The sequence below is a fragment of the Glossina fuscipes genome, unplaced genomic scaffold, assembly GCF_014805625.2.
Source record: "Glossina fuscipes isolate IAEA_lab_2018 unplaced genomic scaffold, Yale_Gfus_2 1, whole genome shotgun sequence".
NCBI lineage: Eukaryota > Metazoa > Arthropoda > Insecta > Diptera > Glossinidae > Glossina > Glossina fuscipes.
The window spans coordinates 27,206,991-27,234,259 of record NW_023998415.1 but is presented as its reverse complement, the minus strand read 5'-3'; the positions used below and the strand labels follow the sequence as shown (position 1 = coordinate 27,234,259).

Here is a 27,269-nt window from a genome sequence, read left to right as displayed (position 1 = left end):
GTTTCAATTTTTAACCTCACGTTCTTAATCGATCAAGAACTGTCTATGTCGAATTTCAGTTTTCTACCTTCTTTGTTACGACTATAACAAGTCGACAAATCTAGGGGATAAAAATGATCCCTTTTCGTAGAAATAGTTGTATATTTTGTCGGCATCTCGAAAACTCGAATGCGTAAGGAAAAAGTGATTACGTAATAGATATCTAAACGAAATTTTCATATAAATAAGTCTTAGCTATGGCAGCAAATGGTTGATCGAAAGCCGTTATAATTTATTTAACAGTTTCTTTATGCATCCTGATCCATTTCAAGTGAATAAACATCTCTTAGTTACATTGAGTGTCCTTAATTCATATATTTTATTGAAAATTTATTCTTTTCTTCTTCAAAAATATTATCAGAAAATTTGTAATCTCCTCTTCTTTGTGTTGTACGTTCAATTTACTAATATGTTTAACAAATTTAGTTTAAAACCATGGTAACAAGTTTGAATATTCCCACTTTTACTGACCAGCAATCTAGATAAAAGCAAATTGAATTAATATCAATAATATTAATAATGAAAGGAATGTGTACTTACGACAACAAGATGACCGCTTTTATCGCGTATAATTCCCGGCTCATCTCCCGTTTGTATATCAATAACACCAGATTTGCCCTTAACAACATTATGCTCCAAGCTGAAAAATGTTTGTGCACAATGGCGAGATCATGAATGTGCTTTCTTATATTATTTTATATCTCTATATGTATGTATGTATGTATGTATGTATGTATGTATGTATGTATGTATGTATAACTTACGAATCTCTTCCGACTATATTAAGAATGTTTGCTGTTCCGACAGTATCAATGATAAAGGAGCAGAACTCGATAACATAGGGAATGACCAATATTAAGTCACCCTTGTCTTTCTTCAATTCCAATGGTATGCGTATAACCATCAAATCGTCGCTATGATTAGTTAAAAGAAAATCAATTTTTTCCAACGGTAAACGATGCTTTTGCTTATAAGTTTTCCCATCGAGTATATAGATTGCGTTATTCGTTAGCAATATGAACCGATCACGTGATTTATAACCATGACGATCATACTTAATGCAACTGGAAGCGTATTTAAGGGATTCGCTCCTTAAGGATGTAGTAATAAAATTATTAATATGCACTTGATGTTCACTTGGTATTCGATCATTTTTGAACCAAAACGGCACACTGGCAAAATAGTTACTCTTTTTACCTATAATTCGTAGAATAATATTAATAAAATGGTATTTTTCTTACGTAAATCGATCCAGCGGGCAAAGTAATAAGATATTTATTTACCTTTAAAGATTTTTTCAGCTAATATTTTTAGCTCGAATTGACGTTTCTTTGCGGCAGATAATTTGAGACGGTATTTACGTGCTAAATGCAAACGATGCAACCGATGCAAGTAAGTCGAAGCCTTTTGGCAGTGAGATGGTGCAGAAGGCCAACTCATATCTAGGACATCAGTGGGTAAAGACTTAGCAAGTCTGAGAAGCCACATACGCTTTGCATTAGCAATGAAATTTTCATTGTAACAATTTAAAGGTTCGTGCCGCGTTATGAAACCCTTTATAAATGCTCGGATTTTATTCGAAGCTTCACGCTTCTTCTTAGCCTTCTGCTGGGCCAAATAGCGACGACAATGCGATTGCAATATGATAATCTTTTCACGTAGCTTTAGATATTTTTTTCGTTGCTCGCGTCCCTTCCAACGCGACTGCAAAATGGCTGCAATTTCATGTTTTTTTTCTTGAAATGCATCCTCAGTTTTAAATAGGGTTTTCGGGAAACGTATAAACAATTTAGTTTCCCCGAAACGATAATCTTCGCTATTATAGTCAAGTTCGTTAATAAGAATTCGAACCCCCTCTTTAGCGGGTCCTCTAAAGTTGGGCCAAGTCTGTTTGCTTAAACACTTATACCGATGCAAGAACATTTCATATGTTCGGCGGTAAGCAAAGCCAGCCCTGCGCACACGTAAGTTTTCCATTAAACCCAAATATTTAACTTGATGTGAAATTAATTTATCGTCAAACACGCCGGGCGTTTGTAAATCGTTGGGCTTGATACACCGTATATAAGAAGGTTCCTTACACATTAAAATGTCCATTAGATTATTAAGTGAAGTTTTAAATTGACTAACGGCAGTTTCAGGCCGTTTTTTGCTTAAATATTCCGACTCTGGAAAACAAACGCGCGTAACTTGATTATTAGATTTACTCATGCATTCTTTTAAATCGCGGAATAATAGATCGTTGTTCTTATCTAAGAAGCCGGTTACGTTGTAAGTCACATCACCAGCATAGTGAACTAAACGAAATTCGTCACGGCCCATAGTTTTTTGAATTTGTATAGGCGCTTTTTGATGGCACAAATAGTGAGCATGATTAGCCAGTTGATCGGTCAGCTTGGCCAGAAAAGTCAAGTCGGTAGGATCGCCTGGTCTTAAACATTCCTCATCCAATATGGAAATTATACCCTTATGTTTCTCTTCAATCAAATTGCATATAACTTTATTATCGAAATATTCGACAGGTATCCATTCAATACCCTCACGTCGATATTCCTCTTGTTCGGACTTGAGCGTTAACTCAATAAATAATTGTTGCAATTTTTCGTTGCAGAAATTTATGCAAAATTGTTCAAATCTATTGGTTTTGAAAATTTCAAAACCGTAAATATCCAAAATACCCATAACGGTGTTACGAGCTTTATGCAAATCTTTCGCTTGCAAAGAGACGTTAAGACGCATCACCAACCACGAGAATAAACGATCGTAGATAGCTTTCGCTAAAGCATCCCGAGCGTATATAGCCAATTCGCGACTCAATGGTGATGTAACGACATCGCCACGAGCATCTATAGTACGGTTTGTTAGAGCAGCCTTTAAATCTTCTAAATGGACGGCAGTGAGTTTCGCAGCAGCTTCTATAGCATCCGTTGCAACAATTTTAGCCATGCCATCCTCTTCAACAAATTGTACATTTCCTAAATGTAAAATACTACCGATTATATTTATTATATCGTTCTGCTCCCCAGCGGAAAAGTCGATAACACTCATGGCTTGCTGAACAATTCGAAAATTATTGGCGTCATCAATTGTCTTTACACGCCCTTTCTCCTTCAATAAATGTAAAGCGAACCTTTAATATGAAAATAGTTGTAATTTAAAATAATTTGCATAAAACTCACCCCATCGCTGAGATAAACATATTTACTCAGTGTTCTCTGAAGCTTTAAGTCATTTAATTGTTCGTCACTGGCTCCAGCCAAAAGTTGATAGAATATATGAAAATTTCTTTCGCCAACATTTTGATTGACTACACGTGATTTTTCCAATAAATAGTTTAATATATTACCACCGATAGGCGTGCCGTTAAAATCAAATTGTATATCCATATATTTGCCAAATCGCGAAGAATTGTCATTGCGATTTGTCTTGGCATTACCGAATGCCTCCAATACTGGATTCGATTTTAATAGTTTATCTTTAACGCCCTCGACGGTACGCTGATGACCCGAACAAGCCGCAATATATTGTAGAACTTTTTTCGATGCCTCAGTTTTCCCAGAACCGCTTTCACCTATAAATTGAAGAGCGTCAACTTTCTCTCTTATGCCGCTTACGACGATACATTGCGTTTTTTTTTTAAATGCATTCCAATATTTATAATAAATAATCTTATGTACATATATTTATATATCTGCATATATAGATAGATGCATATATACATGTGTTGATTATAGTTAAAATATGCTCGAAACTTGCGGCAAAATATACGTTACTTCCTTTCCCTGTCATATCCTTACGGCGATCGTTTCGTTATTTTTAATACGTATAACTAAGCAAACATTATTGAACAGTACGGAATACGATGAATGTGGCGCGATCATCCTCGCAATCGAATGAAGCATTTCTCTGACCTGTTTTATAGTATGTAGTAGCGTATGTGCTTGGTTTTCTTGGATTTATTATAAACGTTTTGTCTTTAGCTTTTTTTCCTATTATCGTTCACGAGCCGTTTTTCAGATCGTAAGTATGACATCGGAGGCGTGAGCACGTAAATGATCGACTTTATAGCTGATCTTAATATGAATATGACTAATAAGCACAATGGGGACAAAAAAATCCTATTCTCTACGTCATTCTCACCAATGCAAGCATTATACGACTTCTTTCGATCGATTTCCCCAATTTTTAATTTATTTTTTTCATCATCTTTGCGAACTGTTGATTTAAGCTAAGAGTTATGGCAGGGATTTCCATGGCATATTATTATTGCGTCTACCAGCTTTTCAAACTAAGATCCCACTAAGAGTTTCTTCGTTCTTAACCTTATTCTATCTATTTCTTATATGCGCTTATAAGTCGAAGCAAAGAAGACTCGAATCAACATTTTTCGAAAATCGAAAACCGAATACCGAATAACAAGTGTTTCCGCATACACTTACGATATAGATTCAATTGTGTACGAGAACGTAATGAAATAAAATGTAAAGATATTGCAATTTGATGTATTTTACACAAAATGTGGGGAAATAATATGTAAAAAATGAAAAAAAAAATAAAATATATATACCGTGAAAGAGTTATAGATTGATTTGTGTGGGCGTTGAAAATTTTTGCATTAATACAAACTTACCTGATATTAGAACACATTGCCCTCTATTTTCTTGTATCAATGATCGGAAAGCGTTATCAGTTATCGCAAAACTAAGAAACGCAGTATGCATATGTGGATAAAATAAAAAAATTAGAAAACAAAAAAAAAAAAGGTGCAATTGAAAGCATTGACCCATTTATGTTCATTTTTGCAAATCATTTCCACATAGTCATTATACATATAAGCTCATGGACATATGTACTTACATATGCGGTGGTATTTCATAGAAATGTTTATTCTTGTATTCTTTAATGTCATTTTCCGTATATATCGGTAATTCCTTATACGGATTTACCGATATTAAGACTTGCCCTATGTACGTCTAAAGAGTGAGAGCGAGAGAGAGAGAGAGAGAGAGAGAGAATGAGACCGAGAGAAGAGTAAATGAAATTATCAACAATTTGGACAATTGAATATTTATTCTTAAATTACTTACATAAATAATGTTTTCCTGGAATCTTTTGCGCAAATTATCGATGAATGCATGTTCACTTTTATAATCTTCAAGCAGTATAAAATCCTGTAACCCAACACGATCGCGCTCGTGAAGACCATGCTCCATTGCTGATTTGGATGGACTGTAAAAAACATAGTTTGGACAATAAGAGACTTCATCCAGAAAATCTGTTCCACATGATTGTTGCAGGTAATATTCAATTTGTTCTAATACCATGGTTTTCTTTTGCTTTTTGATTTTTCTGTTTACGAATTCAGAGTAATTTTCAATTCAATTCAATAATGCATTTAATCTTTTTCTTAAATTTCGTCCAATACGGGTTTTTCCAACAATTTTTTTTTTTTATTTTTCCCTCAGAAATACTAATATCGAGGAAAAGATATTGAAAATAATACAGAGAGTTACAAAATACTTAAATTACTTAAAACAGATTTTTATTTGCATTATTTCGATTGATTTTCTTCAATTGTTAGAAGATAGATTACTTTCCAGTAATCGTAAATGGGCTTGATTTCGTATCCAAAAAGATTAGATTCAATATTAGCTGAAAAACAAAATACGAGTATATGGTATACGAAGATAGTATAAGACTGAATCTAATAAAATTTAGCTGTTTCTGTAGGCTTCTCCAAAAGCAGTTGGTCGCTTGCCATGAAAGCGCCATAAGAAAGTAATCGAATGCAAGCAAAAAGACTGGCGAGGTGAATACAACTGAGATATTAAGATTCGTGATATATTTTGCTGTAGTGACTGGTAGATTCTATAGCTAGCTGAAAGTGAAGTCGTCTTAACTCGTAATAACCGTAACATAACTTATTCTCCCGAAAAGCATTGCACAGAGGATATAACAAACTATTATATAATTGATTTTTGCAAAATTTAAATTTTCATAGGTAAATGGATTTAAGCTCAAGTGTAAGCTTAAGTGTAAAAAAAAAAGAGAGAGAGAGAGAGAGAGAGAGAGAGAGAGAGAGAGAGAGAGAGAGCATCTATATCGATGCAGTCTTGCTTGTCTATCTAAATCGATCCATCATGAGTCATGGAACGTCAGTGAAACAACCATAAAATGTAGGTGTAGGGTAAACGTGCCCTATTTCTTTATACTTTCAGTCTAATAATGAAAAAAGAGGAACTTGTCATTAAAAATTGTACTAATTGTTTTTCGAAATGTTCCCCTTTATGATTGGAAGCACATGTTCGTATGAAGCACGTTCGTTATACAATTGTTTTTCTTTTCGGTTCAGACGTTGCTAAAACATGGGTTGTAAACTCATGCACAAATGGGAGCAGTACGACTGGCGGCCTTACGTTTTGCCGTATGTTTTGCGTCTTGAATTAGTTGGTTGCTGGAAGAGATGGTTAAGAGATTGCATAGTCATGACGAGGAATGATCGAACGGTATTTCATTGTTATCTTTATTTCACCATTTCTCTAAACGCACTATGATCGTACGACCATTTCTTTTCGGAAAAATAACCGATCATTTGTTTCAAACTGCTTCGAATCTGACTGACTTTTGTTGAGTTAGCTTCATCTTGAAACAACCGTACAGTCAAATGTTTTTAATTGTCTGTTTCATACGCGTAGACCAATGATTTGTCAGCTGTAACGATTTATAGACGAAAAATACCTTTTGCTAAACGGCTAAACGATCATGCAACGATCATCTTGCATACACGTCAGTGAAACTAATGCGTGAGCTCGTCTCAATCTTACATAATATTAGACGTCAGCCTTGCATTATTAGTTTTGGCACTGCGTCAATGTTTTCTGGGACAATACCTGATTTTCGATAATCTTGGCGAATGAACGAACGGTGTTAACGATTTAAGTTGTCATACCAGCTCTTCACTTCCAAGTCACTATCAAGTGTTGATAATCCACCACGAAAGGCATAAAAAATCATTGCATGTACTTTGCCGCGGGATAATTTTGTAAACATAACAAATTGCGTTCAAATTAGAAAATCCTTTAATTTAGGTTGGGGTCAAAAATGACAAAATTTTCCAACGAAAATTTCATATGGCCCCTAATAGTGCATATTGTTGCGATGTTTACAGATACAAATAGTGACTTAAATGCATTAAGTTTATGCGAATATATGTAAAATCTAGAAGATATCAATACAGAGTCACCTTTTGTCATACTGACATACTAAGTTTGTTTGTGTGTCTCTCTGTCTGTCTGTCTGTCTGTCTGTTTGTCTGCCAGTCTAATGTCTGTGCTTGTGTTCAGTCTACAGGTCACAATTTTTGAGATACTTGGGCCTAATTTGACAGACTGAACGGTTTTGGCCCAAGGGACAAAGTCTATTAAAAATTAATTCGATCGGTCCGTTTGCAATTTTTAGGATTTCTCAACAAAATTTACTGATTAATAGTATTTTGATATTAGAAATCGGATGCGTCGATGTTATGAACCTTCTTCCTATGGCAGAAATGATCAATTTTTAGTATTTCATAGTGCGAGCGAGTCCAACATAGTAATTAATGTTATCGAATATAGACTATGAAGGTCTATTGTAGAATAGGCCTTTATATGGCAAGTTATTGATGTAATTTTACATAAACTTTAACTGAATCAAATTCGAATGAGACCCATGAATAGAAGGATCTACTTTCTGGATCTGATTCTATATAAGGGTCCTCATAAATAACTTTTTTTTAATTTGGTTTTTTCTCTTGTAAAGAGGATTTCGATAACCAAAAGATTATAAGTTGAAGTGCACACCTTTTTTAGTTCCTTAACCTATACGAGATCGATTGTACATTGTAAATGCGGTAGATGTCCTTGGACCGTGCCTGCAAAGGTAATGATGAGCAATTATTTGAAAGTACAAATGTCTGTGCAGTGTGGAGAAAAAAGCAAAATTTTGTCTTTTATTTTATCTTAGTCCCCAAAAATGGCAGAACCTAAGGCAGAGAAATTAGGAATTCAGGTAGCAATTAGTTGGATGATGATTTCACGCTTGCAGGAAATAGAAAGAAGAATCGAACAAAGTTTTGTTATTAGTCGATGAGTGATGAGTATATGGAAAAGTAGCAAAACATGAGCATGAACATTGAATTCCTAGATGATGCATAGGATGCAATCTATTATGCATAGCAAGTGAATGTAAAGCGAACGAAAATGAATATGCAGCCGGATTTGAGGGATAAAGATATGTCTCGGAAATTCTCGTTTATGTTTAGGAAAACGTCTCACCCGCCCATTATACAATTACTTAATAATTTTTTTAATTTTTTTTTTTTTTTCTTATGAATTTTCTTTTTATTACATTCTGTTGTTCATAATTGAAAGCAAAATAACGATTTGATGTTATCTAACTAACTATTTTTGAAATAAATGCTTATCAATTTTAATGATGTATTTTTTTTCTTTTTCTTTTATATATATATATATATATATATATATATATATTGCATATGTGTTCATGGTGTTCAATGTCGCCCTTCGCAACACAAAATTTTCTAGGGCGCGTGCTGCACCGCACTGACTTACGAATTGGATGATTTCTACACTAGAGAGGCTTGGAATGAATAATGGTAGCTATCAATACAAGATTGACATGCAGCTTGAATTTATATACAGTTACAATTACAAGTGAACCACGCCCATTTTCAGAGCAGAAACAAAATAAAAATAAAAAGAATAACAACCGATTGCTTATTTTATTATTCAAACTATTATTTGTTTGGGCAATTTTCAAGAAGCTGTAATGCATTCTTCTTTGCATGGATACCACATCCTCTGCATATCGATATCACAAACTGATCGAATGATCGAATGTGGTCGTATCACAGACATGACAAGCATAATTGCTGATTATCCTAATATAATGTTTTTTTTTTTTTTTTCACATTCACATATGCTTCACATTTCATATTTTCCGTTCATTTTCATTTAATGCAAATTGAATGCAAAGTGGACTTCTTTTTTTTTTTTCTCTCTCATATTATCACTGTAGTTAAAGTTTTTCATTTATCTCATTTGTTTTTGTTTTTGTGATTCGAGTTCAAAACTTTGCTCTAGCAAATCAAATTTCCTTTCGGTTATGGGTACCTTGGCATGTTGTATGAGATCCTGTTGTTGTTGTTGTTAAGAATTTATTGAGGATATAAAGTAATTGCGATCGTTCACGTTCACTTGCAAATATATTTTGCGTTTTTTTGTGTGCAAGCGTCAAATTGCAACGGATCGAACTATATGAATTGGCTAATGACATAAAAATGTTTAATTATTTAGCTTTTGCTTTTGCTTTTTTTTTGCTTTTTTTTTTTTGCTTGTTGCTCTCTTATCTCATGGCAATAGCTGTTTATAGTCACTATTGTATATTGCTGGCGATTAGATAATAAATTTGATCTTAAGCTCTTTTTTTGGGATTTTTTTTTTAACTTTTTATTGCTACCATTATTATTATTATTATTATTATTATTATTATTATTAGTTATATATATATTTTTTTTTATTGAAAACTTGCCCCTACGCACAAATCACTAATTTTTTGTATGTTGGTTAACTGATTAGTAAACGTTATCGTGCACCACCAACTTTTTATTGTGGTTCGAATAATTTTTAAAACATTATTTAAAACAAGAATTTATTATGTATTAATTATGATTGCCATACTCGGGCGTTATATACCAATATTTACAGTTCAATTATTATTATTCTATGGTGAATAAAAATTGAAAAAAAAAATTGAAAAAAAAAAAAAGAAAAAGGTTGCAATTAATGTGAAGTTGCAATCGCCTTTAATGAAATGCAATTGGAAATGAGCCAAACAACACTTGTAACGTCTTGTTACCGGAGGAACGTTCAAATGAAATAACTGCCTTTTTTTTTCTTTTTTTTTTTCTTTCTATGGTTTTGTCTCAACTAAAAAGAGAAAAGACGGCGGACTAATAAGTAACCGTTTTACTCAAAATGTGTATGTATGTAAAAGAAATGTGTTTTGTTCAATTGTTATCAGTGTGCTAAATAAATTCATTGTAAATATCAATGCTACTTTTATATTGTATTGAACGATTTCGACTACCTATGCAAGCGTGCGTCTGTATTTTACATAAACGGTTTTAAAGAGTGTTATCTACAGATTCCGTGGCGAAATTCTTGCTTGTTTTTATACCCATTATGGGAAGGATGGTGGGGGGTATATTCAATTTGTCAAAACGTTTGCAACGCTCAGACGGAAGCATCAGAGACCTCACAAAGTATATATATTTTTCCAATTTTAAATCGATTTAAGCATGCCCATCTGTCCGTCTGTCTATGTGTCTGTCTGTCCACCTGTCCGCTTGTGTAATATTTGTTTGAGACATTCCCTTGACCGTCTATCGACTTCGTACTTGGTAGAAACGTTGGAAGATCTTGCGCCCAGGTTGATATTAAAAATGGACCAAATCGATCAAAGGATACGCCTACAGTACTACGTAAAGGGAGAGCGCCTTCTCCTTCAAACGGTGTGAAATATTAATCTTTTGCTTATTAGGCTATAAGCTATAGCTGATAAAGGTATAAAAATTTGAACACAAACATTCTGTGGACGATGCTGTAGAATCTGTAGAAAAGTAGAAAAAGTTGGCCACGCGTACCCAATATTACAGTGTATCATATTTTAATATTTTTCTTCAATACCTCTACAATGCGTAGAAGTAAACTTCAAAAACCTCATAACATATATACATTCTTGGCCAGTTTCGAATTTCAAATGCACCTAAATATGTCCGTCTGTTCATCTATCCATCTGTCTGTTTGCGCATTTGTGTGTGGCATTCGCCCATTAGCGAAAATTAAGACAATGCTTACAAATTTGCAAAGTAATTTGGAAGTGACTTCAACTTTTTAAAGAACGCGCCTACAACGTCCACAGGAGTATACAATACAAAAACTTTTATTTCGAATATAGAAAAAATGGATCGCGCCCACTCGATAATTTAAGGCATGAAAGAGCCTTTCTTAGGATAACGATGATGGGTATGAAGGATTCGGTCACAACCGAACATAATTCTCTTACTTGTTATTTATTTTATTTATTTATTTATTTTTTCACTAAATTTATGAAAAAAACAAAGTAATCAATAAAATGTTAGTTTACCTCAAATTAATTAATAAAATAATTCATTTTCATTATCATTAAAGAAGACGATATTTACTCTTAAATTAATTTTAGATATCCGCCTGTTTTATTAGAAAACATTTTCTAATGAAACATATATTTTCGTGCAAGCTTTTTTTTGTTGTTTTAACACAAATGGATAGCAATAGAGGTGTACGCGTATAACAGAAGAAAAAAAAAGACACCTCCTTTATATAAAGAGGAATTGGCGTCGTTGCCTTCGTTTGTGGAACTGGGCTATTTTTAGCAATGTCCTGCTCCATTCCTGCTCGCAACTTTGAATGCCTATCTAAGAATTGCAAAGTTTTGCTTTAGAGCGAAGCAATCATTCATTAAAAGATTCATTTAAAGATTCGTCTCGTGCTTTGCAGAACGATTTAACCCTCAAAATGCGCTTCGAACGCAAACGAACTTACCAGGTGCTCCACAAATGTTCTTCTATACACTGGAAACCAGATCAGGCAGACACACGATCAATATGGCAACTTTAGCAACTTCGACTTGTGATACGAGTCATTTGATTCCATTACTACAAGTAAGCACTCTACCTAACACTCTGGCAAATAGCTGCCTCTCCCCAAATTATCATGCAAAACAGTGAACACAGTGAACACACAGTGATCAGCTACCTTTCGCTAGAGGAGAATAGTTTTCAAGAGTTTTTGATGTTTCTATAAGAGAACGGCATGATGCACTTTATAAGCACGAGATCGATAATAAAGATCAATTCATAATTCACATTTTGATTTAATAATCCAAACGATTTTAGCTTGTTCTTCCTTGCTTCTAAATATACAGCCAGGTACTCAGCGAACCTAAATTTGCGCTTTGCGCGAATGACACAACATGAAGACATCGAAATAGAAAGTAGAAAGATACTCTGGAGATATTCCTTTCAGGTTGCGGACAACTACAACTGCACGTGAAGCTCGTGAACAAGAGATCAAAATGATATGGAAGATATTGACACCTACTGTATCGCTGTCCATTATGTTCACATTATGATTTTAACAAGATCAATATGTTACTGCCTAGATCTCCCTCTTTCACAAAAATATCGGGGAAGCACAAAACAATCTTCTGGGCAGTCGTCCTCGTGTCAGCTATGCTGAAGTGGCAAGGGTATCTTCTCCTAACGGTGCCGCTCAGTCTACTCAGTCTCTATCTCCAAAAAAATATAAACAAAACCAATGAATTGTCGTTTCTAAACACCCAGCACAGGCATAACGGGTTCGTTGATCCTCCGCTAAATTATGATTTTGAATAAAACCAATATTTTACTGCTTAAGTCTCATCTTTCATACATTATGCTCGACTTTTCTGCGAGAAATATTTAAATCTTATTGTCATTGTTCTGCATCCGTTTCGATCGGGCCACCTCGTCCTCGAATGAAGTGCCTGACATGCTTTAACAAGAGAATTGCAACATTGCAAAGATAAGAAAAACACAGTTTCTAACCTTAAGTTTAATTACCTCAATGAGCATTGTTACATTGAGTTACTTGGAGATACCGTCAATTGATAAAATCTTCATTGCTTATTTGTCCTAAATATCTTTATAGGTTTGTCAACACTAAAATAAAAATCTTCACATATCTATTGCAGGTTTCTTTTAATACCTTCGAGTCCTTTTGTAATATTGACGACACCTCCAATCTTTTTGATGAATACTTCCGACGAAACTTTTCATCGGCTAATTTCGATTCAAAATGATGTTTTAGATGGTTTAAGCTCTCTAAAATATAATCCTGCGCCTGGGGCTGATTGGATGCCATTCAGTCTTTGAAATCAGGTCTTTTTCGTTTGTGTTGGAAGAGTAGTTTCCTTATCCCAATTCGCAAAAGTGGAAATAGACATCACGTTGAGAATTATAGATGCATCGCCAAGTTGAGTGCCTTGCGTAAATGGTTTGAGCGAATTGTCACTCAGCTTACAAGCTTTTGCTATTAAATCTTGTATTCCTCCATTCTAGCATGCCTTCCGGCAAGGAAGATCTACTGTCACGAATCTCCTAGAGTTTACTTGCGATGTTTTCATGACTTTCCCTAGTGGCTCTCGCACGGACGTCGTATGAACTGATTTTAGCAAAGCGTTTGTTTTAATTAGCCATAATTTATTGATCTTCAAACTCAAACCCTCTGACTTCCCTTTCTACTTAGTGAGATGAATAAGTTCGTATCTGCATAACAGATCATTCAGGGTCCTATGTAACTTTATCACCTCGGACGAATTTCCTCGATTTATGGGTTCTATCCAACCAAAGATTGCATTTTAATTTGCTTTCTTTATCCTCCCTATGCGTTTCTTTCCACTAACGCGTTTATATACTTACAGGCGACATTTCTTCAATAATGCGTTATATTAAAAATATACATATATATATATATATATATATATAAACAGAAAAAATAATTTGTTGGATCAGATCCGTTCTTCCCGATGAGTGGCGTTCATATTGGTCGGAAGGGAATATACTTGAATTTTTTTTAATTCGTACACATTTTAAATAAACTAAAAAAAAAAAATAATATTACTTAAAAAATATAAATAATTTTTTTTATATTACTTAAAAAATATAAATAATTTTTTTTTTACTTAAAAAATATAAATAATTTTTTTTTTTTTTTTATTATATGCGCTAATGAATAAGTTCATCTTCTCTTGTGGAAAGCTTAGAAGCACGCATTAAGTAGTCCCTAATTAGTACATGCATGATTGGGCGTCGTAAGCGAGTATAGTCTATTGCCAGACTCTGCACGGTCACAAAAATTGGGATAGAAAGCTGAAATTTGACTAACACACTTCTGGGTAATTTTTTTTTTATGTAACCAATCACTCCGGAGTTGTGCATTATTCGTGCAATGCTGCAACGTTGACAATTATTAAAAAAGGGATAGAGAGGTGACTGTACCAAAGCCCTTTAGGTAATGTTGCAGAAATAAAAAATGAAAATTCTTGAATATTTGGCATCTGTGGCGTTCTTTAACTGAATGCAAGTCAATGAAATATTTTCATAGAAATTATTGACTTGACTTTCACGTAAATGTATCAAATCAATATCAACTCTGGAACCTAATATATGTATTAATAAAAATTTTAAGTAATCTAAAATATCTTTCTCCTGGACGAAGTGGGAGTTTATATGCTCAATTATTTGATTCATTTAATTAATGTTAATATATGGTAATATTTAGGACCACGTTCTTAGTAGATGCAAGATTTTTTCAAATTGATTTTTTCCAAATTTATTTTAGCCGGATTTGCATGAATTTTAGTAGCTCCGCGAACATCAAACAATCACAGAAACAACGACTCTAATAGGCTACTCTTCCTTTTTGATATGACCAATCGCTCAGGGTAAGTCCCCTAATTGCGGGGAAGGTAGTGGCGCTTGGGATGAAGTGAGGAAAGAGAAAGTCAGACAGAAACAGGGAGATGTACTAGACCACACGACTAGTCGATACGTCGCCTTTACCGACTGAGCATTCACCACCTTAGGCCATCACAACCGAAGAGAACTCTATCGCACTTGAGATTTGAACACACGAACACTGGCTTGATAGTTAAGATTCTTATCTCGTCGATTACTTAGCTGACTAACAGATCATCGGACAGATGAAGTTTGAAAATCTACAACCACGTCCACGAGAAGTGAACGATTCCTATTTTTGAGTTCATAAAACGTAGTAGTCGCGTACTTGGCACAAACATTTGCTGAATTCATCTGCGAAATTCGTAGACATATATACAACACTTATAGCTTATATTTCGGGTATTGATGTACAATGTGCTAACTGTTAAGAGAATAAAAGACATTCTCAAACCATTTGACCTAAAAACTATTTCTCAGGTTGGATGAAGTGTTATTAAGTCTTTTCCCTTACTTTTTAGCGTCTTTACGTCCATTTCATTTAAACAATAATGTAAGAGGTATACTTTTGAATTCAACTATTGCGTATGTATATGTTATAATAAAAATGTCTGCTCCCTTGTATGTCCGGTTGTAGTTATTAAAAAATTCTTAAATTATAATACTATTATAGTTTCTATTAAGAAAATAAAAGGCGTTTGAAAATACTTCGTGCCGCTCTTTATTAATTTAGATTACAATATCTCGACATATCTATGAGAAGATGTATAATGCGGTCCAACTTTTTAAATGCATAAATTATTGTAAAATTAATGTAAAAACTCGTTTTCGATATCTTACAAAGTGAAAGTTTAATTGGATAGAAAAGAACCCTAACTTGGTTTATACATAAACAAATTAACATAATTTTTTTTTATTTTAATAAAAAATATAAATGAAAACCAGAGAAAAAAAAAAAAAACAAAAAAAACAAATCCGTAACCAAAATTCTTAAGCTATGTAGTTATGTAAAATGTAAAATGTTGATTGTGAAGATAATTAATGGAAATACTTTGCGTATATAAACCCAGAATGTTATGCATTTTACATCATTTGGAAAGATGAAGCATAACGTGTGCGTCACATTAGCGGGTAAAAAAATAATCAAATTTCTTTATTAAATAAAAAAATTTTCAAAAACATTTTTACATTTGAATTTTTAACCTTAGCCCTATTACTAATAGTAACGGCGGTTAGCGGTTCTCTCGATATTCAGGAAAGAGATTTGGGAGGCATTGGAACCCTATTCATCAATAATAAACAAACCCTTCTAAATCACAAACAGAACATATTGGGACATAAGCAAAATATTTTGAATATATTTAAAGCCACAACTACCTCAACCTCTGCGCCAAGCACTAATCTTGCAGCAGTTTCAGCCAATGAGGAGCAGGCAACCACCGCTGCTGCTCCGGCCATTAGCGGTGCAATGACTTCAACTAGTTCTTCACTTAGCACAATCGATTCTCTTTCATCGGGTAATGTGGCCAACGTCGAAAACGCCACGCCTAGCACGCTTGCGGATCCAACGTCTAGTACATCAGCTCCAATAACTTCTAGTACAATTAATCCACCTGTTGCCAGTGTACGTGACAACCTTCCCGATTATCCGGTGCAATCCAGTTTCTATCCTCAGTTACCTCTTCAATATGTATTAATTCCAATTCCGTACTTTACCTTACCGTATCAAGATCCCCCACCGTCTTTATATCATCCACAACATTATCAAAATCCTTCAACTTTGTATCCTATACCCTATCAATATTTAAAAGGTTTTATAACTAAATAAATGAACCGCTTCACGTTTATTCAATTCATTGTTGTTGTATTCATTGCTTCTATGGTCGATCACTCATTAAAACTCTAAATTCGTGATCGAAACAATGTTCTCAAGTTCTATGATTTTTTATGACCGTCACCAAAGGATGGGAGCTATATTCCGTTTGCCAAAACGTTTGCAACGTGCAGAAGGAAGCTTTTAGACACCACGCAAACCACGACTTAAGAATGTCCGTTTGATCGGAACATTTCGTGGTCGCAAAAATACAGCAAGCGGCATCAAAATTGACAGAAAAGAAGAACAAGAAGTGACGTAAAGTTTTCAGAAGCAACGCCTACAACGCCCACAGGCCTATGGAACGAAAATTCTTATTTTGAAAATTTAGTTCTTTTACTTTTTTTGTCATTGCTAAGATAACGATGACGGGTATAAAAGATTCATTTACGATCGAATATAATTTTTCCACTTTTTTTTTGCTATTTTCGTTTGAAGATAAACGTGTCAGGATAAATGATTCGTCCGCAAGTGAATATAATTTTTTTTTCTTTTTTAAGATTTACACGTAGTAAGTATGAGCTTCATATTTGCGTCTGTTTCCGATCTGGCCCTAAAAGTTGAATTATCTGTGATTGTAGTTAAATTGCAAATAGAGCGCTTCATTTGTTTACTCATTTTCTTCAAGTAGGTTAGGTGCGTGTGGGTGTGTGAAAAAAATAGATTTCTTCTAATTGACGATTAAAATATTTACGCAATGTGATGAGTTTTCCTCATTTTTCCAAACGTTGTCATCTTTTCATTTTTACGACAACCATAGACACACACACACACACACACACACAAACACACACACACACACAAAGAGAGAGAGAGGAGAAATATTAGTTTCGTTAAAAGTGCTTTGAAGTCGGCGATGTTGATTCAGTTATGTCCGTCTGTCCATATGTCCAAGTCGCGATTATATATAGTGTCAAAAGTTCATGTAAAAGAATAAAATTTTCTCTCAAATTTTTTTCTTCATTCTCTGTAGGTAAAATATACCTATGGGCTTGCGACAATTATCAAAAATTCAATTATCAAGTTCAACTTTTTCCCAAATTTCTTCTTAAGGCTATAAAGATATTAGTTTAGGTTCAGGTTAACATCAGATTTCATAACTTTTCTATAAAGAAATTTCAATGCTTTGCAAAATTCGGCAAAATTATCCATAGCTTGTAAAAAAAATTACGAGAACGAAATGGATATAGATAAGGCGGAGTCTCTTGTCAAAATGGTGTTTAGTCTATACAATTATTTATGGGACGCTGGAAAATTCCATAAAAATTTGATTTCAATTAACATATTCTATGCGCATATGCACTCTATCCTCTAGGCAAAAATTTCTTCATAGACGATGAAATGAAATGTTGAGTAAGGTTTGTGGCATAAGTCAAAGCTCGAGATGAATTTAAAAAGACAAAATCATGCCAAGGCGAAGATAGATACTTTCTTGGTTTGAGTTACAAACCTACGGCATTACTAAGGAAATAGAAGGCGAACTTTTATAATTTTTATAATTAGAATGCATTGATATATAGCTGCTCAGCACTGTGTGTTTGGATGTATATTAAATCTTAAATGAATACCGGATGAATGCATTTTTTTTCCAATTCATTCTTCAGATATTAAGCCATTCGGCTATTATTAAGTAGGTCGCTTAAATGAAAATGTGTCACTAAAATTCTTGGATCTTCACTTATATGCTTGCACTTGAACTATTTTGTAAGCGAAACAAATCATTTTCTGAGAAATAGATAATGAAAGCCTTCAACCTTGAAGAGCACAGACATGAATAGAAAAAATAATGTCATCATTACGCCAAGTAGATGAAATTCTGAATATAATCATTTACGTATTATATCGTATCTCATTACACTTAACAACTGACTCTTAATTAAAAATCTTAGTTGGTAATTAGGAACGATTCAACTTGAAAGATAATGAAGATGAAGATAATTTTCATTGCATTGGAAAACTTGCACTGTTGCTTTTCTATAAGAATTATTTTGTAAAAATTACAAAATCATTAATTGAATGAATACTCAGCAATAAGAGCAACAATAATCCTATGATAAAGTGTATATTGCATATCGCTGACAATATATGTATGTATGTAAAGTATTTTGAAAATTTTTTATTAAAAATTATATTTCTTTTTAATGTTAATTCGGACAAATTGCCCCTCCCTCTCTTCCATTAATTTCTTTTATTTTTTACAAAATCGTATTAACTAAACTACCATAGGCAATAGCAAGCAATCGACATGAATACCGTATTATCGACTTTGTTTGCCAAAATTTCGTTTAGAAAAAGATGCTTTTTCCTCATACAAGACGCATTTTAGGTCAGCTTACGCCCCAACCATAGACAAAAAATTTAAAACAGAATATGCAAATATATGTACATTGAATGTTGTGCGCAGGTATAGATATATATATATATATATATATATATATATATATATATATATATATATATATAAAATATATAAGCTAATGCAAAATAAACGGTCAGAGGTAATGTTTGCATTCGCAAAGGCGTACTTTTTCAACTTCTTCACGCGTACCTATTATATTACTTTCTATATAGCATATATATATATATATATATATATATATATATATAAACATGTTTTCACATATACGCTCATATTTATAGTTTAGAGGTAACTCACACATCACTTATAAAAAGAAAACGTTCAAATCACTTCCTGCTTGTTATAAAAAGGCAACCTTTGTCTATATTTAACGATCTTTAAAGCGTTTTAACGAAAAAAACAAATAAGAAAACATAAATGATTTAAGAAATCAACTCTTTTTTCGTATATACTTGCACATATGCAAACCGGTGGGTGGTTCTTATAGTCAACAACTGTGTAGTGAAATCTTTCTCTCATTCATTCTTACATTGACTGTCTATTTATCCAAATTATGGATGGACAACAAGCACAGGACAACATATTTCAATTTTGTTACATATTTCTAATGCAGCTACAGATGCACTGCATATTGTTAATGTAAGTATGTATTAAGCAATTAAGTGACTCCCAAAAAAAACCTTGCCATGGAAAATGCGATTATTATTTATCATAGTTCCACTTGTTTAGATTGTCATGTGACTGAAAATAATGAAATTAAAAAAAAAAAAAAAAACCAAAATCGATTCATTCATTATAAAAAAAGGCGCCTATTACAAGAGAGAGAGAGAGAGAGAGAGTAAATAATATTTCATTCAAAGTACTTTCTGTTATCAGCTACACACTTCTTATACTCCGTCCTATCCCTCCCGACAGAATACAGCGTCCTTGCGGCAAGGACAACTAATCTTATGAGTCTGCCCTCGTAAGCTGACATAAGGATGAGAGCGTTCTTTATACAGGTAGAGGCGAAAAAAAAAATGCTAATTAGGAGGAGTTGGGGACAAGCCATTCCAAATCAAGCACTGCTAATGTTCCGCATTTTGCGTATTTTGCAATATTAGACCGAATAAAAATTTATCCCATATATAATGTTTTTAAACATATTGCACACATTTCCTTGCAATGATCGCAACAATTGCAGCAATTATTCTTCGTCGTATTGCATAATATTGGTTTCATTAGACCCAAGCTGCTCATGTACGCTGCTCATGTAAACCAATTATTCTTGGTCGTATTGCATAATATTGGTTTCATTAGACCCAAGCTGGTCATGTTTACGTATTAACTGTCTAATTTCAATAAACGCGTGCGCCACGCTTAGTCGATCATACCGTCGATCGTAATGATTTCCTTAAAACGGCAAAATGATTTTGAACTTTTATCGCCCATAACAATTCAATAGAATTTTGCTTCGACTTAACCAACAAAAGTCACGTTAGTAACTGCGTTGGATCGGTTTGAATAAAGGCATGACAGGCAGCACAGTTATGCATTTTTACCTACATGGGGTCGTCGATAGGTATTTCTAAACTTTTCTGTAGACAAAATTGTAAGCAAAGATTGGACTTAATTTGTGTTTGTGTTGTGAAAGGAAGAAAATCGCAAAGAATTACGATAAGTATTAATAATGTAAATGCACGGGGCTTTAATTTAAACGAACTGTATATACCTCACGATAAACGTGTACATGTGTTTTTACAATTGGGCAAATGTGGCAGCATAGAGATAGACATGACTCTATTAACGTTATTCGTAGCGCCGGTTAAGAAATATGTGAACTTCAAAGGATTAATGGGATGAATGGGATGAATGGGATGAATACGAAAAAAGCTGCATCTGTACATAGGAAGAAGATGCTTTTACTCATGATAATATGATTCTTTGTATTCCGTGGCGTACATTATTTATTTCCCAATTGGGAAACATGATTCTCGGAGGAAAATGATTAGTTACCTCCGATTAGGATAAGGAATGGAAAACTATCGCACTTATCGTAGCTCCACTGTATACAAAGTATTTCACTACTAAGCTATACTCACTCCAATGAAATTAAAAACCTATAAAAAAAGTTATAAAAAACAGTCGTATTTTTTTTATTACAGCTGGCGAAATGATTCATCATCATCTATACTAAATTTAATATAAATTTATACAATAATTGTTTTGTATTTAACATATAAATTTAGCATAGGCCGATGACTTCATAGGGCAACGGTATTAGATAACATTATTTTAAACTGCTGGCCCTGAACTTCTCAAGCGATGTTAATTATTATGATAACTGGATATATGTGTTTACATATCGATGCAAGTGCTGACCCTTCATTTGCTTTCGTGAAGAAAACTTTTCTCATTCCTTCTTATAAATAATGATTTTAAAGTTTGCGCTCTCTTTAAACATTTGAAAAAATATAATAAAATAATAAAATACGCTTCACCCTCGTTCATACTCTTATAAACATCTTATAAACCACGCTCAAATTTAGGTCACTAACTAAGCGAGTTATAATCTGATTAGTCATTGTACTGTTTTTGCAAAAAAAAATAAAAATAAAATCAAATAAATAAATAAACAAAGAAATCTCTCGATACTAAACATTTGTTGATTTTTAATTATGAATAAAAAAAAAAAAAAAAAAAAAATATGTATATATATTATATAAGATTAATATTTTTTGCAGGGAAAAATTGAAATTTAAAAGTGGAAATTCTATAATGACCATGCCCCGAAATAAGTAAATTGCAAAATACCTTTTACTATCTTACGTAGCATATAATAAATATATAACATATACACATGTACATAATAGGATCGTATACTTTTAAAGTAGTAGATCTGAAGAGTAATATATTTGAAAAAAAGAAGAAGAATTAAACGATAACTAATCGAGTGCATAAAATAATAATAATAATATTAAAGAAATTCTATTCGCTACATACGTTACGTTTACGTACGTTAGATGAAGTTTTCCATATGCGCATAACTGAAGCATTACAATGCTTGCTTAAGTGAATTCAGAAACCTAGGTCTCTAGTATATATTTCCTCGCTATTCACAATTATCTAACTATCTGTCCGGTAGCGCAGGTATAATTATTACATCAACGATTTGAGCAGCAAAGTCATCATAAGATTTTCATAATAAAAACAATTTAAATTTGAAACTAATATGAAAATTAATATTCTAGAAAAAGTGTAGCGTACATAAAGTGAATTCCTAGAAACCGAATTATCTTACGCAACTGCGTCATTAATATCAGTTAAGCATATAGTTTTGCGTTCTTAATATTGAATAAAAAAAATTCGAATTTGAATTATAGTCGAAGATGGCCCTGCATTAAATACCCTATACCATTTTGCCTAACACGCAATTCTAAAACGTACAAGGATTTACTTTTCAATAATAAATTCAACTTTATTGTATTAGCAAGATTGGCTCTAAAAACGATTCATTCATAATGATATTCATTACCTGAATTCGTATTCGATAGGACTCACTGCCCAACTAATGTCTACCGTATCCGCAAACAAACTTAATAAATAAATTGTCTTCTTATGGATTTCAAATATAAATGTAATACGAAATCGATTATTAGGCATATATAACCTTTATGGTATGGCAATTAATTACTTTACAAAACTTGGAAAAAACAAAAACAAAAAAAAATTTAATACAAATAAATAACGATACAAATGAAAATATCCATATAATATGATTGATAATATTTTGCTAGTGGGCAAATTAACTTATTTATTTCGTTTGTAACAGTTAGAAAAACGCTAACGCAAACGCAACGCAAATCTTCGAATTCTGATGATTCGCTCGTGCACCTGGCTGTGAGAGAACTAAAACTTGCTATTAATATTATCGCGCGGGTTTTGCTGATCGCCGTCGCCCGTAACTAAGTGCTAATGTAACTGGAAAGGAATAAATATTGTAAAATCGCTTCATGAATAGAATGTTTCGATCTGCAATTTAATTGAAAATATATCAAAAATTCTTTCGAACGAAGCTGTCAACACATTCGCAATGAGCAGAAAACTGCGTCATTTACATACAATATGTACCTAAGGCGTTGGGTATGCAAAATTCGTTCTATGGCATATAGAGCATTTTTTTTTTATTTTTTTTTTTATTTATTATGTATTTGGAAATTTGTAAAGTTGTTGTGTAAACAAATTTTTAAATTTTCAACACGCGAACGCAACTTGAAAGCAAATTAAAAATTCAAACTTCAAAGTACATAGATACGTGTTTAGTTGTGACGGTAATTATCGAAAAGAATATTTTCGTAAGCAAAATTATGTTGTCGTTAAAGGTATAAAGAAATTATAGTAAGTAAGTTATTTGAACTGAAATTTAAAACTTGACGACAAATCAATTCTTATGTGCTTTTATGCACGAAAGATCGAACGGACCTTTATAAAAAAAAAGAAAAAACTTTCCAAACGAGCGAACATGTATTAATTTACCGTACGGGCATATGCAAACTTTGTCACTCTCTCTCTCTCTCTCTCTCTCTCTCTCTCTCTTTCTCTCTCTCTCTATCACGCTCTCTTTGTGATTTTGTATCATTAATCTGTTGATCGATAATATCCGGGACTGATCACGTTCAGACATTTAACACGCTCAACAAAGAAAATCCGTATTATTTTTAGGGAATCTCAATCTCTTCAAGCGCAGCCATGCCATCTCAACATTCGAAGGATATCAAGAGATAATGCATTCATTATTTTAGATGATAAGTTGAGCACGAGACAGCTGGTTATCGCGTTATATGCACAGCGGAATAAATGTATCGTGTCACAAAGCAAAGTTTGGGAAAAGCTGATCTTCTGCTTACTTTTTACTTACTTTTACCCCCGAGAATTATTAACCGATGTGCTATTTATTTTATAAAACATGAATCTTCTTAGTCATATGAAATTTCTAGATTTGAGTAATGTGAGTAATCTATGACTCTTTCTTGGCATAATTGAATCAATAGTTTATATATAGGTATTAGGTATGTATTAGGCACTTTAAGCTGTTACGATATACCAAAATGATCCTTCCATAGTGGATGTATTGCATATGTAAACTCCATGGTATCTATCAGAGGCTGAATTAATTAAATATCTCGCTAAAGTTCAAGTGAAATCAATTCAAATTTCTCAAATACATCTACTCATTTTTTATTGTTAATTTAAACGTTATGTTCCTTAAAAAAAAAAAAAAAAAAAAAACCAATTATATATACATATTCGTATTTATATTAAATATATAATTTATTTAGTTCAGAATTGTGAGATTAACTATGAATTTTGCTCGATCGAAACATATAAACTTAATATGTATCAATGCGCTTATTATTGCTATCGACTATACGCCCCTATAGAATGCTTAAGTGGCTTTTTTTTTCTTTTTTACATAATAATGAAATTCGGTGAAAATCTTTTATGTACATGTATGTATACATATGTGAGGAAAAAAGCGTTTTCACCTGCATTTACCTTAAATAACAATAAATTAAAAATGAAAAAAAATAAATATATATATATATATATATATGTATAAATAAATAAAAGGAAACAAGAAAAAACCGGTAAAAATATAGCAACATTTTATTGAACTCAATATATCATTATCTAAAAAATTTTTATATAAAATATTATATGTGTAAAGCACATTAAAAAAACCGCTAAACAACTATATATATATATATATATATATATATATATATATATATATAAATAATTGAAACTAAAAGTGACAGACAATAACTATAATAATAATGATAATAATAATAACAACGAAAACAGCAACAATAAGGGTAATCCTTATAAGGTAAGTTTCGCTGGTCAACTTTTATTTCTTTTCTATTCCACTGCGACGATATTTTAACGAATACTCTACATGGCAGTATGCGTACACTTACATGTATATGTACTTGAACGTAATGCGATGCATGCCATGACATGAAACGAGGACTATAAAGTAAATAAATTTATTGTATGCATATATATATATATCCATCGTTTGTGCAGTCTACTGATTCATCAAAATATGAAAACCAAAAAAAAAAAAAAAAAAAAAAAAAATGAAAAAAACAGGAATTTAAACAAGTACAAAACAACAATAAATAAAATAAAAAAACTACAATGTACAATCCGTGCACTGGTATATGTATGACTTGTTTTTTTTTCTTTTTCTTTTTTATTATTTTTTTTGTTTTGGAAATGTCGTTGGGCTTTAATACCATGTACATAAGTAAGTATATTACATCGCACCGTTATTATTGAACTCCTCCAAGCATTTCTGACAAAGCATACTACTATGATTATTCATCACCGAGCAGACCAACTGTCTTGTTTGTCCAAATAATCTATGCTCAAGTTCGAATATGCTAGAAACCGACTATAAACTGGCAAAACAGCTTTGTTTTTTTTTTTTTTTTTTTTTTTTTGAAATTATCTACAAATTTGAATGACTGACTGACTGACTGACTGACTGAATGACTGTGTTTTATATTTTAAAGAACAACAAAAAAATCTTCTCTCTTTTCCTCTTTATCTATACTTAATATCCGAAAGATAATTTACATTTATTCTAATCAGAAATCAGAAGCAAATCAAACGTATACATATACATATGAAATATATTGAACGGTTTATGTTCAAAATTTATCTTTACATTTTTCTTATTATTTGTTATACTATACTGTACATATATGTGGAAGAGAATGAGAAAAATATCAATATACATACGTAAACACCAACAGTTTATATATCCCTTTGTACGAGTATTTTCGAAGGCTTTTAGTTTTTATATAGTAATTAATTCACTTCAAATGCAAATCAAAAAGCAGCAGAACATAACCAACACAACGAATTGAAAAATTAGTTCCATGTATTTTTGTAAGGAGTCTCAACGTGTTTGCATATATATTAATATGTAATGTTATGCCTATGATGATCGCTTTTACGTTGTGTACTAATACAGTTTTTATACCGTACGTATCATCAAATAATGTCACTTTTGAAAGCGATATTTTCTTTAAAGAGTTTCTATTTATTGGCGAACGGATCAACGGGAAAGAATTATTTGTGAATTAATTTAAATGTATGTGTTTGGGTGTGTTTGTGTGTTTGTGTGTTTGTTGTGTTTGTTGTGTTTATGTGTTTATGTGTTTATGTGTTTGTGTGTGTGTGTGTGCCTGTATATATGTGCGAAATTAAGTTAACATTTTAGCATTTCTTAATTTGTTTATAATGCACTCGCTTGGCATATTCAAATGTGCGCCAAACCGCCTCACTTGTTATTATAGTCGCGTTTAAACACGTTTTACTGTTTACAAACAATCGCCGACAGCTTTCGCTTAAGAACGATGCGAATGCGTTTAACTTTAAACTTCAACTGTGGAAAATGAATTCCTATGCTTCGAGTTTGTAGTGGCAAATATTAGTGCTTCTTCATATCAATTTTTTTCTTGTTTTCTTTCTTTCTTCTTTTTTTTTTTTTTTTTGCAAAATATTTCTGTTTATCATTGTTGTTGTATCCCCTACTATTAACAATGTGTACATTAACTTTTTTCAATAACAAGTGATCTGAAGGCTCTTTATGCGTCCATTATTCAACATGCTAGCAAATCGAATGCCTTGGAAATTTCTGTATCAATTTATTATTATTATTATTATTATTATTATTATTATTATTATTATTATTATAAATTTAGCCAGAGAATAAATTCTAAGAATAAAGTATTAAAAGCACTAGCCTCTAAAGGCTTTCGGCTTTTATTAAAAACTCTACGGCACTTGAGATTTGAACCCACGAACCATTGAGTTGCTAGTCGAGATTCTTGCTTACTCGGCCGGATTGTATTAATTTAATTCTAACTCTTTGGTGTTTGGTGTTAGTTAAGTGTTTGCTTGACTTTCAATTCTCAATTAAGCAACATTTCAAATTGTTACAAACAAAACATTCAATAGTTAACATATTGCCGAATTCAATTGCAGAAGAGGGCTTAGATCGATTCGCTTGTAATATCAATATTGCCTAACGCGTCGTATATATATATATATATGTATTGTATATAACTTAATATGACATTTACATACCCTGGTTTATATATATATATATATATATATATGTGACTTTTTGAGAAAATAATGGTGAATGAATTCTCCAAACTCTGATATAAAAAATTTTCTTTAAACCACAACAATTTTAATTAAGAGTCTTACAGTTATGACGCCACGAGTCTATCGATTGTAGGGATAATATTTTGAATTTTGTCCGCTTTGTAAGCGGATTCATGCACCTATTTTTTGTCTATTCTGTACCCAATCTAATTCAGGTACTTAACGGACCCATATTA

At 32.5% G+C, this 27,269-nt stretch overlaps 2 protein-coding genes across 3 annotated transcripts; one reads left to right on the top strand and one right to left on the bottom strand.

Annotated features, from left to right (window-relative positions):
- Positions 1 to 378: 378 nt before the first annotated feature.
- On the bottom strand, positions 379 to 26,029 carry LOC119631369 (unconventional myosin IC). Of its 2 annotated transcripts, none has more exons than XM_038023511.1 (9): positions 25,657 to 26,029; positions 5,127 to 5,268; positions 4,897 to 5,012; positions 4,670 to 4,740; positions 3,219 to 3,610; positions 1,323 to 3,147; positions 804 to 1,236; positions 580 to 679; positions 379 to 517 (listed from the first exon to the last, which is right to left on the bottom strand). In XM_038023511.1, the coding sequence occupies exons 2-9, from the start codon at positions 5,250 to 5,252 to the stop codon at positions 503 to 505; spliced, it is 3,078 nt and encodes a 1,025-aa protein (XP_037879439.1). In that variant the 5' UTR covers positions 5,253 to 5,268; positions 25,657 to 26,029; the 3' UTR covers positions 379 to 502. The 2 variants fall into 2 exon arrangements, with proteins under 2 accessions (XP_037879439.1, XP_037879438.1); XM_038023510.1 differs by lacking the exon at positions 25,657 to 26,029 and adding an exon at positions 9,210 to 9,407.
- LOC119632594 (integrator complex subunit 6 homolog) lies at positions 15,615 to 16,463 on the top strand. Its single transcript, XM_038025568.1, has 2 exons — positions 15,615 to 15,766; positions 15,844 to 16,463. The coding sequence occupies exons 1-2, from the start codon at positions 15,712 to 15,714 to the stop codon at positions 16,461 to 16,463; spliced, it is 675 nt and encodes a 224-aa protein (XP_037881496.1). The 5' UTR covers positions 15,615 to 15,711.
- Positions 26,030 to 27,269: the final 1,240 nt, after the last annotated feature.

What these genes read in the sequence shown, in the direction of transcription:
- LOC119631369 (XM_038023510.1), bottom strand. An exon ending in TATGAAATACCACCGCATAT is followed by an intron (nt 4,741 to 4,896) that starts GTAAGTACATAT and finishes TGCGTTTCTTAG; the next exon opens with TTTTGCGATAACTGATAACG. An exon ending in AATATAGTCGGAAGAGATTC is followed by an intron (nt 680 to 803) that starts GTAAGTTATACA and finishes AACATTTTTCAG; the next exon opens with CTTGGAGCATAATGTTGTTA.
- LOC119632594 (XM_038025568.1), top strand. Translation starts at nt 15,712, where the DNA reads ATGCATTTTACATCATTTGGAAAGATGAAGCATAACGTGTGCGTCACA. An exon ending in CGTGTGCGTCACATTAGCGG is followed by an intron (nt 15,767 to 15,843) that starts GTAAAAAAATAA and finishes TTTTAACCTTAG; the next exon opens with CCCTATTACTAATAGTAACG.